A 15482-nucleotide genomic window follows, 5' to 3' on the forward strand; every position below is an offset into this window, starting at 1 on the left:
AACGATTAAACGAACGAACTTTTTGAAAATATAAAGCTGCCTTATAATAATGCTTCAAATTCATCAGCTTATATCCCTCAGACTTATACTGATTAACCTGGATATATTTAATTTTGATGAAATATATTATCGAATTTGCAAATTTTATTAATAAAAATTAATATTGTTATAACAAAGATGTCTTATTTTGAAAATTTTGAATGATTTTTAACGAAATTTGAGTCAAAATTTCAAAAGTCTAAACTGGAATTGAAGGCAGATTTTCCAGTTCTTCAGCAGGTTCGTCATAATAGTTGTCCTCCAAGAAATTTATCAAATTTCTTGGATTATTCATCATTTTATTGATTACTGTTATAATAATAGATAATTATATTATTTATATTTATTTCAATATTCTTAAAAACTGAATTTATTTTAAGAATTTTAAAATATAATCAATTTATACTCTGTCCATTTAAAATTTAAATGCCATTATGTTGTAAACAACTAACGTAGTCTGAATTTGAAGAATCCAGTGAAAAACAAAACTCAACTTCTATTTATTCATCATGATTTATTTAATTTAAACATTTTTAAACATAAAAATTGATATAAATTTGCTGTAAAAATGTCAAATATATAATCAAATCCATCATACTAGTAAATTTAGGCAGTGTAAATTTAACAATTAATTACTTCAATTCACTTTCGAACATCGTTTACTTTCATTTCAAAAGTAAATTTAAGTTACCCTTACTGCGTAACTCGTGTTTTTCAACAATTCGGTTACGATTCTGTCTAAATTTTCGCTTCAAAACTCTCAAAATTTAATAGTAATATTAATAATTATTTTTAATTATAGATTTTAAAAAATGGACGTTTTAAGACCGCCGATTTTCACCGTGAAAAACATACGATACCGGAGAAATAAATATTCTGCCGAAAATGGGTTTTTTGGGAATGATGATGGAAGTTCTGCAAATGCTGGCAAAGTCCCAGCCCCAGTTGAAGAGGCAAAAATCATGAGCCGAGTTGAAGGTTAGGGGACTGAGTATGTTCGTCCGGATAGTAATTTTGTCTTTTTTAAAACTTTTTTATTTTAATGTTTATTTATCTTTATCTTTTATTTAGTTAACAACTCTAATCAACTTTTATTAAATTTTCAATGGTCCTCTACTGCTATTCTAGTTTAATTTCTAACACCATCATGATTTATTTAAAAAAATTAAACTTTACTAAACTAATGCCATGTTTCTTATTTTTATTAAAACTTTTATTAAAAAAAATTTAAACGAATAAATTGGATTAACATTAAAATTAAAAATTTGAAAAATTTTCAATTAACAGCCTACGACATGTATGATGATGAGCGCTGTGACAGTTGCGATTTCCCTATAGAAGATATAAATAGCAAGAGCTTCCGGGCCAAACTCGAGATACCAAGTCTATGTTTTAGGCACATTGTTGGCCACAAAGGAGAAACGAGGAGGAAAATTGAAGAGGCCACCAATGTTAAAATAAAGCTACCCCCAATTGGGCAAGAGGGTTCAGTAGGTGAGTTTCTGCTGATGAAAAAATTAAAATACAAATCACTTTTTTATTGTCATTCATTCATTCATTCATTCAATGATTGATTCATCAGTTATAACAGGACAAGACAAAAACAACATAGCATCAGCATGCACTCGAGTTATGTTGATAGTCGAAGCCGAAAGGAAGAAACAGCCGTTCAGCCATTTCGTCTCTTTCTCAGTCGCCACTAACGAAATTATAAATAATTTTTTGTCATTTAAAGAAGGCGTTCTCAAGGATTGTGACGTTAGTTGAGTTGGATATTATTTGTTATTTTTGTTGAAACAGTGTAATAGTGTCATTATAAATTTATCTGTCCAACTAGTTGGTCATCTATTTATTTATTATTTATCTATTTATTCATTCATTCATTCATCTATTAATTCTTTTTTTCATTTATTCATCCTTTTATTTTGACCCGTCGTTATTACACTATAATTGTTATAAATTATAATTTTTAGATTAACTTTCAATCGAATTTTGGTGATTGGTTTTTTTTTGGGTACAGGCTAAAGGAATCGATGAGACAATATTTCAAAACCCTAGCAAGCTGCATATGACGTTGGGCGTCATGGTCCTGCTTGATAGTAAGGAGGTTGAGAGAACTGAGCAAGTTATAAGGGGCTGCAGAGAGGAATTGAAGAAGTTAGTAAGGATGCATTCGTTCATTCATTCATTCATTCATCTATTCATTCATTCTTTCTTTCTTTCATTCATTCATTCATTATTTCATTCATTCGTTCGTTCGTTCGTTCGTTCATTCATTCATCCATTCATTCATTCATTCATTCATTCATTCATTTATTCATTCATTTATTCAGGTCCGGTCTATTAGACAAACCGCTCTCCATAAAGTTGAAAGGTCTGGAGTACATGAACGATGACCCGTACTCCATTGACGTTCTTTACGCTAAAGTCTTCTGCGATGATGATGATGATGATGATGCTGGTGATGGGGGTGAGAGTAGAAGGAGAGATAGTGAAGGAAGGTGAGAGAAGTTTTCGAGACGATGATGACGACGATGGTGATAACTTTGGCTGATGAGGCTGATATTTATAGTGATTATTATACAGTGGCGTCAGTGCTGTGCTAGCCTTAATATTTCTGCTATTCCTTTTATTATTATCATCATTTTTTATCATCTTGATTTGTTTTATTATCCTCCCCAGCAGACTTCAGCACATCTCTGATAGCATCACTAATCCACTAATCTCGGCCGGCCTAATGACAAAGCAGTACGACCACGTCAAACTCCATGTAACTCTGATGAACACTGCATTCAGGAAGGAAAACGTCTGTGACGCTAGCTCTAAAATTACTACTACTACTACTACTACTACTACTACTACTACTACTACTACTACTACTACTACTACTACTACTACTACTACTACTACTACTACCTCTATTAGTAGTAGTAGTGGTAAAAGTAATAGTAATAGTAGTATGGGTGGTTGTGGTAGAGGTTTTAACAGTAGCAGTAGTAGTGGTAGAGATGGTTTCAAAGGTAGAGAGTGCTTTGATGGTACAAAAATTTTTGAAAAATTTCGAGATTTTTATTTCGGTAGCTTGGATCTAGACAGGGTGCACATTTCTAGAAGGTTTTCTACTGACAATAAGACAGGGTACTACACTGACGATGGCTTGGTCATGTTGCTGGGATGATGTTGTTGTTGTTGTTGTTGTTGTCGTCGCGGTGATGTTGGTACTTTGATGGTAATGCCATTAATGTTGTTGTCGTCTTCGTCATGGGTATGTTGTCATTGTTGTTGTTAATTGTTGTTGTTGTTATTGATGTTGTTGCTGTAATAATTCAACAGCTGTTAATGATTTACGTTAAGAACTGAAAGACCTGCCATCATAGACAGCAATAACTTTTTAATAGCCAGAGGCTTTCTACTGTTACTCCATTAATTAGTGTTGTCGTTCTATCATGATTACTATTTAGTATTATTTGTTATTATTATTAATATTATTATTGTTTTTATTATTATTATTATTAGTAGTAGTAGTATTGTTACTTATTATTGTTATTATTAATTTGAGTTTCTGTCAAAAAATGTTAGCAATTAATTGTGCCTTGGGCCTTGTTGCTATTTGAAATATTTCAAAAATTCTTCATTTAAGTTTAACGCTGGCTGTATATAGATAAGTAGATAAATTGATACAATATTATATATATACATGTATATGTTATATATATATATATTTATATGCCTTTGTTCGTTTGTTTAAATGTGTGTGTGTGAGAGAGAGAGAAAAGTGTGTGTGTGTATTTGTGTGTGTGTGTGGTGGTGTGTGTGTGTTGTGGTGTGTTTGTGTATGATATTTTACCACCGTGAATCACTTGTCTAAATGAAATGTGTGTGTGTGTGTTTATACGTTTGTATGTGTGACTATACATGTGTGTGTGTATGCACGTGTATATATGCCTTTTTGTACGTGTGTGTGCTTGCTTTTAATTTAAACTTAATGGGATTGATTTTGACACATTCATTGCGGAGACATTTCAAATGCCAACATGCAAATGTGTGTATTTCTAGGTATTTTTGCATGTGTGTGTGTATTTGTGTGTGTATGTGTGTGTGTATACGCGCGCGCGCATGATGAAGTGATCGTGACGTTATTTGAACCTGGGTTGTCAGGTTTGAATTATATTTTTAGTAAATTATATTATTAAAATATAAATTTTATAAATGTTCTCTCTCTCTCTCTCTCTCTCTCTCTCTCTCTTTTACTCTTTCTTTCTTTATAAATGTACTAATAAAGAGAAATAAAAAAAAGAAAGAAGGTCAGAGAGAAAGAGAGAGAGAGAGAGAGAGATGCAACACACTCGTGTAATACACAAACTGATAGCAAACGCTCGAATTAAATTTGAATTGGACACAAAAATGTTACATTCTTAATCATCCCTCTCTCTCTTTTCTTTCTCTCTTTTCTCTCTCTTTTCTTTCTCTCTCTCTCTCATTTCTTTCTCTCTTTTCTCTCTCTCTCTTTTCTCTCTCTCTCTTTTCTCTCTCTCTCTTTTCTCTCTCTTCTCTCTCTTTATGTTATGTTTTGAAACGTGGTTGGGGCGATACTATATAGACAGATTTAGACATAGTTTTACGATTCGTGCTCTGAGATATCTTCACCTAAATTTAAGGTTTTTTACGGTATTTAAGCGTAGGTATATTTGTATTTACGTATATTTACTTATTTGTATATGAACTTTTAATGACGGGTTAGTATCGTGACGTTGTGTTTGCATTTGCCTTTGTTAGTTTGCATGTTTTCATTGGCGTGTTTGCATATGCGAGGTGTGTGTGTATGTGTTTGTTTGCATTTTTTGTTAATGTGATATTGTTTATTAATTTTTATTTTTTTTCTATACTTTTTTCTATATTTCCTTATTTCACCGGACTATTCCTCTGTTTCTCTCTCTCTCTCTCTTGCTATCTGTCCATCGATTTATCTATTCTTCTCGTGCTCTTTCTTTCTATGCTTCTTTCTATTTGCATACCCCCCCCCTCTCTCTTTCTCTCTCCATATTTAAACTGAATAAAATTAAATTATAAAATATTATTAATAAAAATTATTAAATTTAATAACTCATAATCAAGTTGGTGGCTGGCGAAGCGAATATATAAAACTCCACTAGTTAGTGCAAAATGAATTGCTCCAAGAAACAGAAACAATTGTCAATGAATCAAAACCGTTATTATTATTTTTATTATTTAACCAATCCTCATATATATATAAATATATATAAATATATATATGTATATATATGTATATAGACAGTTGGATAGTCAAGTGTGTGTAAATGTATGTATGAGTGTGCATGTGTATAAATGTATGAGTGTGTATGATTGTGTGTGTGTATGCAGCATGGTGTGTGTGTGTATGTATCAATGGGTATTATGAGAGCTTATAATTGATATAAGCCTTCTGGTTGTCTTTAATAAATCTCGAACACCGTCAAGTTAAACATTTCTATTTTTACATTGTTACTATAATTAATTAAAATGCCATTATTAATTTTAATTAAGTAACTAATTTATTAACTAACTAGTTAATTAATTAATTGGATAATTAATTTATTTGTAAAAGTATTAAACAGTTTTTTTAATTTGTTAAACCGTCTTTTTATAAGTTTTTGTCTCCTTTTGTTAGTTCATTTTTTAGTATTAAAATAATAACAAGAATAACATTAATAAATAATAAATATTATCAATAATAACAGCAATAATTAATAACAATTATAAAAACCTGACCCTGACGCTCGTGAAAAGAGTTTGCCTGATTAAATTGACTTGTCAACAAAACATTCATACTTCTCTAATTAATAATAATTCACAAGTACATAGATACTCACACACACACGTACACAAACACACAGACATACATAGACACAGACATAGACACACACACAAACAGACACACACACAAACAGACACACACACAAACAGACACACAAACTTAGTCATATTTTGACGGAAATTTATTTTCAAGGGAAGTTTAGTGTGCGGGTTCTTTTCTTACTATGGGGGTTCTGAGGTAATGATATTTATGTTATTTTTTTATCTTTAATTTTGAAGTTAGTTTTATTTATTTAAATTATTTCAAAGTTTTTATTCCATTCATTATTTAATCTATTTATAATAATGCGATATTATAATGAGGCGTGTCGTCATGTTATTTACAAGTTAGATATCCTATATACACACGCACAAACACACACACACAAACAACAACAAAACAGGTCATCAACAACACGGGTAACCAGGACAGCAGCAGCAACAACAACAAAACTACTAATACCGCTGCTAATATTGTTATTGCTACCTAGCCAACAAATTGATGCGTTTGGCGACAAAAATGACGTCACAACGATGTCATCAATGTCAAATTTTGTCACTCTCGAAGCAACTACCACTACTACAACAGAAGCAGCTGCTACTATTGCTACAACAACTGCTATTACTACAACAGCAGCAACTACAACAACGACAACAACTACTACATCTACACCAAAAACTTTTGCTGAAACTGTCGCAGCTTTTGTTACTACGGTAAATGATAACGCTGTTGAAGCTACTTCAGTTCCAACCACAAATACTATTCCTAGTTTGAGTAGTAGCAGTGAATGTACTCACATTCATACTTCAGACGACAACACAGTTGCTACTTATAAAAAAGATACTGACTCAGAAGATGACAATTCAAGAAACAATATAATCGCGAACGTTAAAGTTGCAGAAGTGTTTAGCGGCGGTGCGACTAACAGCCGAGCGTCTGGGGGTAAGAAAATCGAAACGAGACAGGATTGGATGGCTGGCAGTCCGAGGATACTGGATGTGGTCAAACCGGATGTTAATGCCCTGGTTGCAGTCGGATTCATCGTCGTCATCTTCTTCCTCTTTGTCGTAGCTACACTGATACACGCCTACATGAGGTATATGTGAGAAGTTTGCACGCACACACACACACACACACACGAACGTACACACACACACACACACACACACACACACACACGTACACACACATACAAATAGAAACAACGTTTATATGGACTGGCACATCATAGATACGTTCTTCGATGCTGGTGGCAATGTTAATTTCCTGATGGTCACCTGTCTAGTTGTCGCCAGATGGCTATGGACGGGCTCCATTGTGGTCAGCACTGCCAGCTTTCAACTCGTGAGAAATTATGGTTTTTGCTAATTATAAATTTACTAATTATGAATAATTATAGTATTTATGATTAATTATAGTACTTGAAAATAATTATGCTACCCATAAGGAATTATGATACGTGTAAAAATTATAGTACTTTTGGTTATTAATGATACTTATAATTGATAACGAAGTGATACTTCAAGCAATCATGATACTCACTCGCGTAAAAATTTTTATAATATAAACAATTACAATGATGCTATCATCCCTATTTTTCCAGGCCCACATGGGGGGGCAAGTTTGGTACACCATCTGCGGTTCGATTCCCGTCATCCTTTCCACCATTTTGTCATTCAGGATTAGGTTCATCGCTCCTGGCGCCAAAACTTTTTTGCAGGTTTTAACAGAAACGCACACACAGACACAAGACACACGCACACACACACGCACACACACACGCACACACACACGCACGCAGGTCATAAAAGCTAGGTTAGGGACGACATCGCACATCATGTTGATCTCGATCGCCCTCCTAACCAACTTCACACTCGCCACAATGGTCCTGTCTGAGGCGGCCAGGATCGCTTCAGCTCTCTGCACCGGTCTGCTTATTTATTTATTTATGACGTCATCAATAAACGAATGAATGGATGGACGGATGAGTGAATGTAAGAATGAATAAATAAATTAAGAACTAAATCAGAAAAACTCCCATCTCTTATTGATAATTTAAAAACTGACCGGTACATAATGACGTAACGCACTCACATAAAAAACAGACGTCAACATCTACATCATGGCCGCCATCTTGGTTCTCACCGGATGTTTCAGTTCGACGATTTCAGGGTTGGGCGGGTCAATTTATTTTTCCTACTGCGTCTGTACATTCGTCACTGGCTCCATGCTGGTCTACTTCCACAGCCTTACTCCCACTTCCAAATTTTATACCGACTTCTTGACCGCCATCAATAACTGTTCAGGTTGGCTGTGTTTCTTGTGTATGCCTTGTGTTTTATGCTGCACTGTTCTGTTTGTAGTGTTTGATTGTACATTTAATTTGTACATTTTATTGTATTTCCACGTACAACTATAAAAAAAATACACACACGTATGCAAAGACGTGCACAAACACTCAATCGCATCATACCCTCCCTTCATTAGGTTCAACTTGCGATCTTTTCACAGATAAGTTGCCAGCCGAACAGATCGGCATGCCAAGACTGAACTCGAAATCAATCCTTATATTCGCTTTCATACGACTACTCAGTGAGTACCTATTCATATAAATTTCAAAGAAAGGAGGCGATGATGATTAAAATAATGGCGATGATGACGACGACGATGAGGACGATGTTGATGATGATGAGGTTGATGATGATGAGGTTGATGATGATGAGGTTGATGATGATGAGGTTGATGATGATGAGGTTGATGATTTGAAACCACCAGGCGGTTTCAGTTCGACTGTGACGGACCAATCGTTTTGGATGACTGCAGTCGCCACTAGGCCTACATCAACCGTCAAGAGCCACATTCTCGGCGGCTTCTGTTGGTTCTTCATATCCATCACCCTTTCCTACGTATTCGGTATCGTTACCGGTTCGATGCGGATCGACATGAGACCGACTCTCTTCGCTAACGAATCAACCGTTTTTCATCTCAGTAGCCTGCCCGGTAATTTGTGCATCTCTTTCACGCAGCTTGCTTCGTGATTCAATGAAAAATAGTTGAATAAATTTTTTGTAAAATTGCTGATAGAGAGTCGTTTTAATTTTATTCTCGCTTAAAATATTATTAATTACTTACTTAATGAATGAATGAATTAATTAATTAATTAATTAACATTCATTCATTTATTCATTTGTTCGTTCGTTTGTACGTTCGTTCGTATTTTTCTCCAGTATTTTTTACTCTCGATTGTAAAAAAATTTAAAAAACATTTTTCCATCCCGACCAGACGAACTGATAGCCATAGCTTCTCAGAAACTTCTGGATCAGCTGGGCAGTTTCATAATCTTCTGTCTCGTCTGCTTCCTCTGCCTCGCCTGCCTCACCCCTCAACTGCTCTCGCTCAGCTCCATCATCATCTACGACATCTCCATGACCTACTTGAAGCCATTTGAACCCTACGCTGAACTCATTCAGTCCAAGGCCACTAAAAGAAAGAATAATAATCTGCTTGACGCTGGATTCGATGACGATGATGATAGCAATAATAATAAAAATGACAACAACAACAACAACATTAATAATAATAACAACAACAATGTAAATAGTAATAATAATAACAATAATAAAAGAAGCAAGATGAACAACAACAATGACAAGAAAATTAACTCTGACGATAAAAATAACAATAATGCCGATTTAGATGGAATCAATCTGGCGACATTCGAATCGAAACCGAAACCGAAAAAACCGATGGCTAGAAACTTCGGTATCGTCGGTAATTCCGAAGACAAAATGAAGCTACTGGAACTTTACCTCAACAGACAGAGCCAGGACTTCCGAACGAAAACATTTTCAACCATCGTTTGTTCAGTGATCGTATTCGGCCTCACTTATCTAGTCATTTTATGGGGAGTTGAATCTCTCTGGTTGCTGAGTTTGATGGGAATATTCACATCCCCATGCATCGCACCGGTCTGTTTAACATTCTTCTGGAAGAAAGCAAACGCGATAGGAGTTGTGCTGGGTGTGTCGGTCGGTTTGTTAACATCTCTGGTCGTCTGGTTCACTTTCATGTTTTTCTATCCGGACGATTGGTCGAACTTTTTCGATAAGTCGAGTTATCCGATGGGCGTGTTGTCTGCTCAGTGCACCGGTATTCTGGTGAGTTCCTTTGTAAGTGCATCACTCGGCTGGATGTGCCACGGCAGGAACGCTGAGAAGATGGCCAGCTTCAGGAAGAACAAATTAGCGAAGGTAGATTTTTTCAAAAAATTATTACGCTTCAAAATTTTATTAAATTTTTTTAATTTCAAAAAATTATTCAACATCAATCACAAATGACTAACATTCGAAATTGTTTGCATGGAGGTATGGTGGTACAGAGTGCAAATGGAAGAGAGCGGCTTGTCGGCTTCCTTCTACGACGACTACATCCAAGATGACGTGTGGACGCCCACTCTAGCCATCGACAGCCCCGTCGTATCCTGGATGTACCTGTACTCTTCCCCGGATACCGACCAGGCGTACGATCCAATGAGATCTAGAGAGTTCTACTCGGATATGCTGAAAACACTGAATAGCAGATACCGAAAAGTTAACGTCATTAGTTATGCGGTTCCGGTTCTCATAGCTCTATGCTTATTCTTTCTCTGGCCAATAGCGATGTACCTGTTGAGATATGTACCCCTGCAAGAACTTCTGATGAGTTGGAGATTTGTCATCGCTATATTCGCCTGGGTGGTTGCCGTTATAATGGTCGTGTTACCTCTAGCCGCTGAGATTTGGAGCATCTACGGAGCAGTCAACCGATACTCTACTTGGAAGCGCTCCTACACGAATGCTCATGACAAGACTAAAGATGACGAAGACGAAGATGGTGAAGTTGAAATGAAAGAGGTCAGAGGTCAAGATGGGGTCGAGGGCGCGTCGACCGGGAAATCGAAAGTGGATGTGCCGGTGGATTTTCGATTCGCGAGACAGTGGAATTTCGAGAGTTAGTTTTTCATTGGAGAATTTTAAAGTATTTCAATAAATTTGACTTTTTTTTTCACAGATTAATTCGTTTTCTAGATCTTTCATTTGATGCATTTTTCATTTGCCTATCGATTTATTGTACATTTAATAATATTTTATTTGCGTGTATTTATAACTTCCTGTCAGTCCTACTCCAAATTTCATCACCATCATCAACATCATCATCAACATCATTACCATCATCACTACCACCACCACCGTCATCGTCATTATTATCATCACCTACACTCAGACATTCCGGGCGTAAACCAGTCAGAGCAGCAGAGCAGTGATATGCTGATGATCAAGAAGATGACCTCCAACAGAATGGCTGACAGTAATAAAAAGACTCAAACTACAAAAGCGTGATGAAGACGACGACGAAGATGGGAATAATATTAATAATAATAACAATAATAATAATGATGATGATGATGATAATAATGATGAATATAAACTGTGTCTACAATGACGACGATGATGATATTATTGATGTAATGATGATGATGATGATAATAATAATTAAATAATAATAATTAATGAATAAATATGTAATAATAATATTAATAAAAATAATAACAGTATGGCTTGTATGTTTATCCGTATTACAGCTAAGTCAGTATTATCTCTTTGTTTTTTATTCAGTTTTTTTACTGTATTTATTTCTAAAAAAATTTTTTCATTGTGAACAACTTGTTTATATAAATATACTTATGTGTTTGTATATGCGTGTGTATATGTGTGTATGCGTGCGTGCGCGCGTGTGTGTGTGTGTTTATTGTTATATTATTTATAGATATAAGTTTGTTGGCTTTACTGTTTAAAAAATTATTATCGTTGTGTTGTATTTTTGTGTCTATATACAAACAATCGTGATACAAAGTTGTTTTTGAAGAAAGGTTAAACCATATCGCATTAAAATTACAAACAAATGGTTTTTTGTTTTTTTTTTCTTACTTCAAAAATTTACTCTAAAAAAATCGAAATACTCGTTAATACGGATAGATGTAAATGGAAAGTAACAGTTGGGAAAATTGAACCTGGGAGAATGAAAGTTAAACTTAAAAAAACACGTACACATGCACTCTCCCACACGCACACACACACATACACACATACAAAATTAAATCAAATATGTATTACCTTGATACATAGATGATATCGCATCAAGTATATACAAATACAAAAACAAAACTAACGACGACACACAATGTGTATATAATTATACATCTATTTTTCTTCAACACACACATACAAACAAACACACACATAAACACGTATATTATTTGACCAATCGCATTGCAAGTTCAACAGCCTCAACAGATGTGCCCCAACTCAAACTTATACCCTCTGCTCCGTGCCCGTAATTATGTACCACCTGGCAAAATTTTTATCATTCTGAATTATTATAATTAGTGATAATTATAATGGCTATAATTAATTACCTGCAATTTTTTGCCGGAAGGGAATTCCATGGTTTCACTTTCGATTCTTAATGGCGCCCTGTGAGGCCTTAGACCCACCCATTCGCTAACTATTTTCGCTTTCTAAAAATAGATACAGTAAAGTAATAATGAATAGATGAACGAACAAACGAATGAACGAACGATCAAAGAAAAAACCAACAAGTAAATAAATATTATTTTTATCGTATATTGAATATTATATTTAAAAAGAAACTTTCTCCAAAATACAATTCTAAAATTCGACACCCTCACTTACCTTTAATGATGGCAGAACTTTGTAAGCCTCGTTTAATATCCTTTCAGTATCTTCTTTTCTGGGGGTAAGGTCAAGGTCGTTGTCCGTTCTAGTTCCGCCTATCGTCGTAACTTCTATTCTGATTAGGAAAATTAGGAGTTATGGAGTAACGAAATGAAGCCGGCTGAACTGATTTAATAATTAGGTAATGATTGTGAGTTTTTTTGTTGTAACGTATGAACATGTGCTTATATATTATTTACAATGATTGAGAGATAAAAAATAAGTTAAGATGACCATTTTTATGATAGTAGTAATGATGATGATGCTAGTTATCATACCACGAAGAAAAAGAAGATGATGATGATGATGAAGAAAAAGAAGAAGAAGAAGAAGAAGAAGAAGAAGAAGAAAAAGTTGATGATAATGAATCGATATAAAAATTAACCCTGGTAAAATGTAACATGTTCCGGTATCGCCAGTATAGACGAAATGCTTCAACCAATCACATTTCACCTGTAGAGTTTTTAAATTTTAAATTCGAAATTAAGGATGAGAATGAGTAAGAGAATGACGATGATGATGACGACAACGACGATGAGGAATCATTACTTTAACTAAGTGTCCTCGATTCGGCACAAGTTCTTCATCTTTGAGTAACTCTTTGCTACCCAGACCCATGCAATTTATAACCAGGTCATACCTGCCACATAACTGAGAAGAAAATTATGATAATGATGATTGCTACTACTAATACTACTACTATAGCTGCTACTTCTACTACAACTAATACTACTACTACAACTACTACCTCTTCAAAAGATTCCAAAGTTTTTCGAATCGTTCGACCGCCAGATTGTGTAAATCTAAACAAAATTTTCTTGAAATTTAAAAGTAAAATAATACTTCTACTAATAGCAGTACTACTACTACTACCGCTGCTATTATTATCGCTACTACTACTACTACTACTACTACTACTACTACTACTACTAAAAACAATGGTTGTATTAAAAATGACAATAAAACTTGGCAAAAATATATTTCAAATACTTGTCAGTGAGGTACTTCAAGTAAATTCTCGGCTCAATAAGCAGTGTAGTAACAAACCAGCCGTACCTAAGTAATCACAGACATGAAATCAAGCCATATATAATAGCTAGCGTATGGAACACGGAAATTATTAATAATAATAGATAGTAATAATACATTAATAAAATAATAATAATAAATTAATAAAATAATAATAATAAATTAATAATATAATAATAATAAAATAATAATAATAATACTTAAAACGATCTCCAGGGAACGCGCTTAATTCTTTATCAGTGAGAGCTCTGTATGAGAAGACGATATCACGTTCCAGCGGATTCTTTGGGTGGACAATAATAATAATAATAATAATAATAATAATAATAATAATAATAATAATAATAATAATGATAGTGATGATGATGATGGTAAACCGGTTGTGGATTGTTTACAAATTGATATCCGGAGATGAGCTGCACGCCAGCAAGCCTGGCTTCATCGCCATGAAAGATTCCCTCGTAATGTTTCCACGAGTCCTTCAACCATTTCCTGTTTACATTTTATTTTATTCATTTTTTATTTATACTTCTTCAGTCAATCAATCAATTGATTTTTATAGCTCTAATTATAGTTAAATTAATTTGGTTTTTATATATTATTTACATCTACCCATCATTAATATCTAAAGTCGTTTATTGACATTTAGCGAGCATACAATGTACACACACGATACAGCATACAAAACATACATTAATACAGCATACAAAACATACAGCAATACAGCATACAAAACATACAGCAATACAGCATACAAAACATACAGCAATACAGCATACAAAACATACAGCAATACAGCATACAAAACATATATGATGGATACAAACTTGATCCTCTCAATCTCAACACCGGGAGTTTTAGAAAGGGTGGGTCTAAAAATCCCAGCAGCTCCGTAGCTTGTGGTTTCGTCATAAAACTTTTCAGCTATCAAGTCCAGCTCAGCTGTCGGCAGCAGCTGTCGTAGCTGCACAGCTGTTGATAAGCCGACCACACCTGCCCCGAGTATTGCTATCTTCATTGCTTGTGGTACGATTGACAGATAAATGGATTGATAGATTGATGGATGGATTGATGGATATATGGATGGATTGATGAATATATGGATGAATGGACGGATGAACGAAAATGGATAGATAGATGGACGAATTGATGAATGAATAGATTAATCTGTTATTACTACTAATAAAAATAAAATTATTACTGTCACAGCTACTTCTACAAATAATAATAACAATATTACAGCTAAAACCAATGCTACTACAACAAATACTACTACCACTACTACTACTACTACTACTACCACTACTACTACTACTACTACTACTACTACTATTAATAGTAGTAGTAAAAAACAGTAACTTCTACAATTACCACTAAAATTACTACTGTTTAACATATAAAATGAATACTATATGTTTACAAACCAGCCAACAGGCAATATTATAAAAAAACTCAACACAATACAACATTTACGAACGTATCGTGTAATAAATTTGTTATGATGAAATAAACCTCGAGAGCTCAAAGCTATTTATATTTAAGTACGTGTGTGTGTGCGTGTGTGTGTATATGTATGTGTATATATATGTGTATATGTATGTATGTATGTATGTATGTATGTATGTATGTATGTATGTATGTATGTGTGTATGTATGTATGTATGTATGTATGTATGTAGGTTTACGTAATTGCCTCGATGAATGAATTATTATATCTTTATGTTAGTAAAAGNGGATAATAATACAGATGAAAAATGTATTGTATGTACTGATCATGTGTGTGCGG

General features: G+C 34.1%; 3 protein-coding genes across 3 annotated transcripts; 2 read left to right on the forward strand and 1 right to left on the reverse strand.

Moving 5' to 3' along the window:
* Positions 1 to 1334: 1334 nt before the first annotated feature.
* On the forward strand, positions 1335 to 3217 carry HELRODRAFT_75623 (hypothetical protein; the record flags this gene model as incomplete). The annotated part of the gene is made up of 7 exons (XM_009015663.1): positions 1335 to 1533; positions 1622 to 1797; positions 2060 to 2196; positions 2373 to 2466; positions 2515 to 2540; positions 2722 to 2849; positions 3018 to 3217. 7 exons carry the CDS (start codon positions 1335 to 1337, stop codon positions 3215 to 3217), a joined length of 960 nt encoding a protein of 319 aa, XP_009013911.1.
* A 3209-nt stretch (positions 3218 to 6426) lies between these two features.
* HELRODRAFT_169858 (hypothetical protein) lies at positions 6427 to 11272 on the forward strand (the record flags this gene model as incomplete). The annotated part of the gene is made up of 10 exons (XM_009015664.1): positions 6427 to 6989; positions 7189 to 7237; positions 7497 to 7613; positions 7695 to 7821; positions 7999 to 8199; positions 8381 to 8485; positions 8669 to 8893; positions 9177 to 10144; positions 10259 to 10883; positions 11157 to 11272. 10 exons carry the CDS (start codon positions 6427 to 6429, stop codon positions 11270 to 11272), a joined length of 3096 nt encoding a protein of 1031 aa, XP_009013912.1.
* A 913-nt stretch (positions 11273 to 12185) lies between these two features.
* On the reverse strand, positions 12186 to 14714 carry HELRODRAFT_156658 (hypothetical protein; the record flags this gene model as incomplete). Its single annotated transcript, XM_009015665.1, has 10 exons — positions 12186 to 12281; positions 12349 to 12450; positions 12626 to 12743; positions 13053 to 13120; positions 13217 to 13318; positions 13416 to 13470; positions 13658 to 13723; positions 13897 to 13979; positions 14074 to 14188; positions 14524 to 14714. The coding sequence occupies 10 exons, from the start codon at positions 14712 to 14714 to the stop codon at positions 12186 to 12188; spliced, it is 996 nt and encodes a 331-aa protein (XP_009013913.1).
* Between the last annotated feature and the right edge of the window lie 768 nt (positions 14715 to 15482).

This window comes from Helobdella robusta (assembly GCF_000326865.2).
Source record: "Helobdella robusta unplaced genomic scaffold HELROscaffold_16, whole genome shotgun sequence".
In the NCBI taxonomy this organism is placed as follows: domain Eukaryota; kingdom Metazoa; phylum Annelida; class Clitellata; order Rhynchobdellida; family Glossiphoniidae; genus Helobdella; species Helobdella robusta.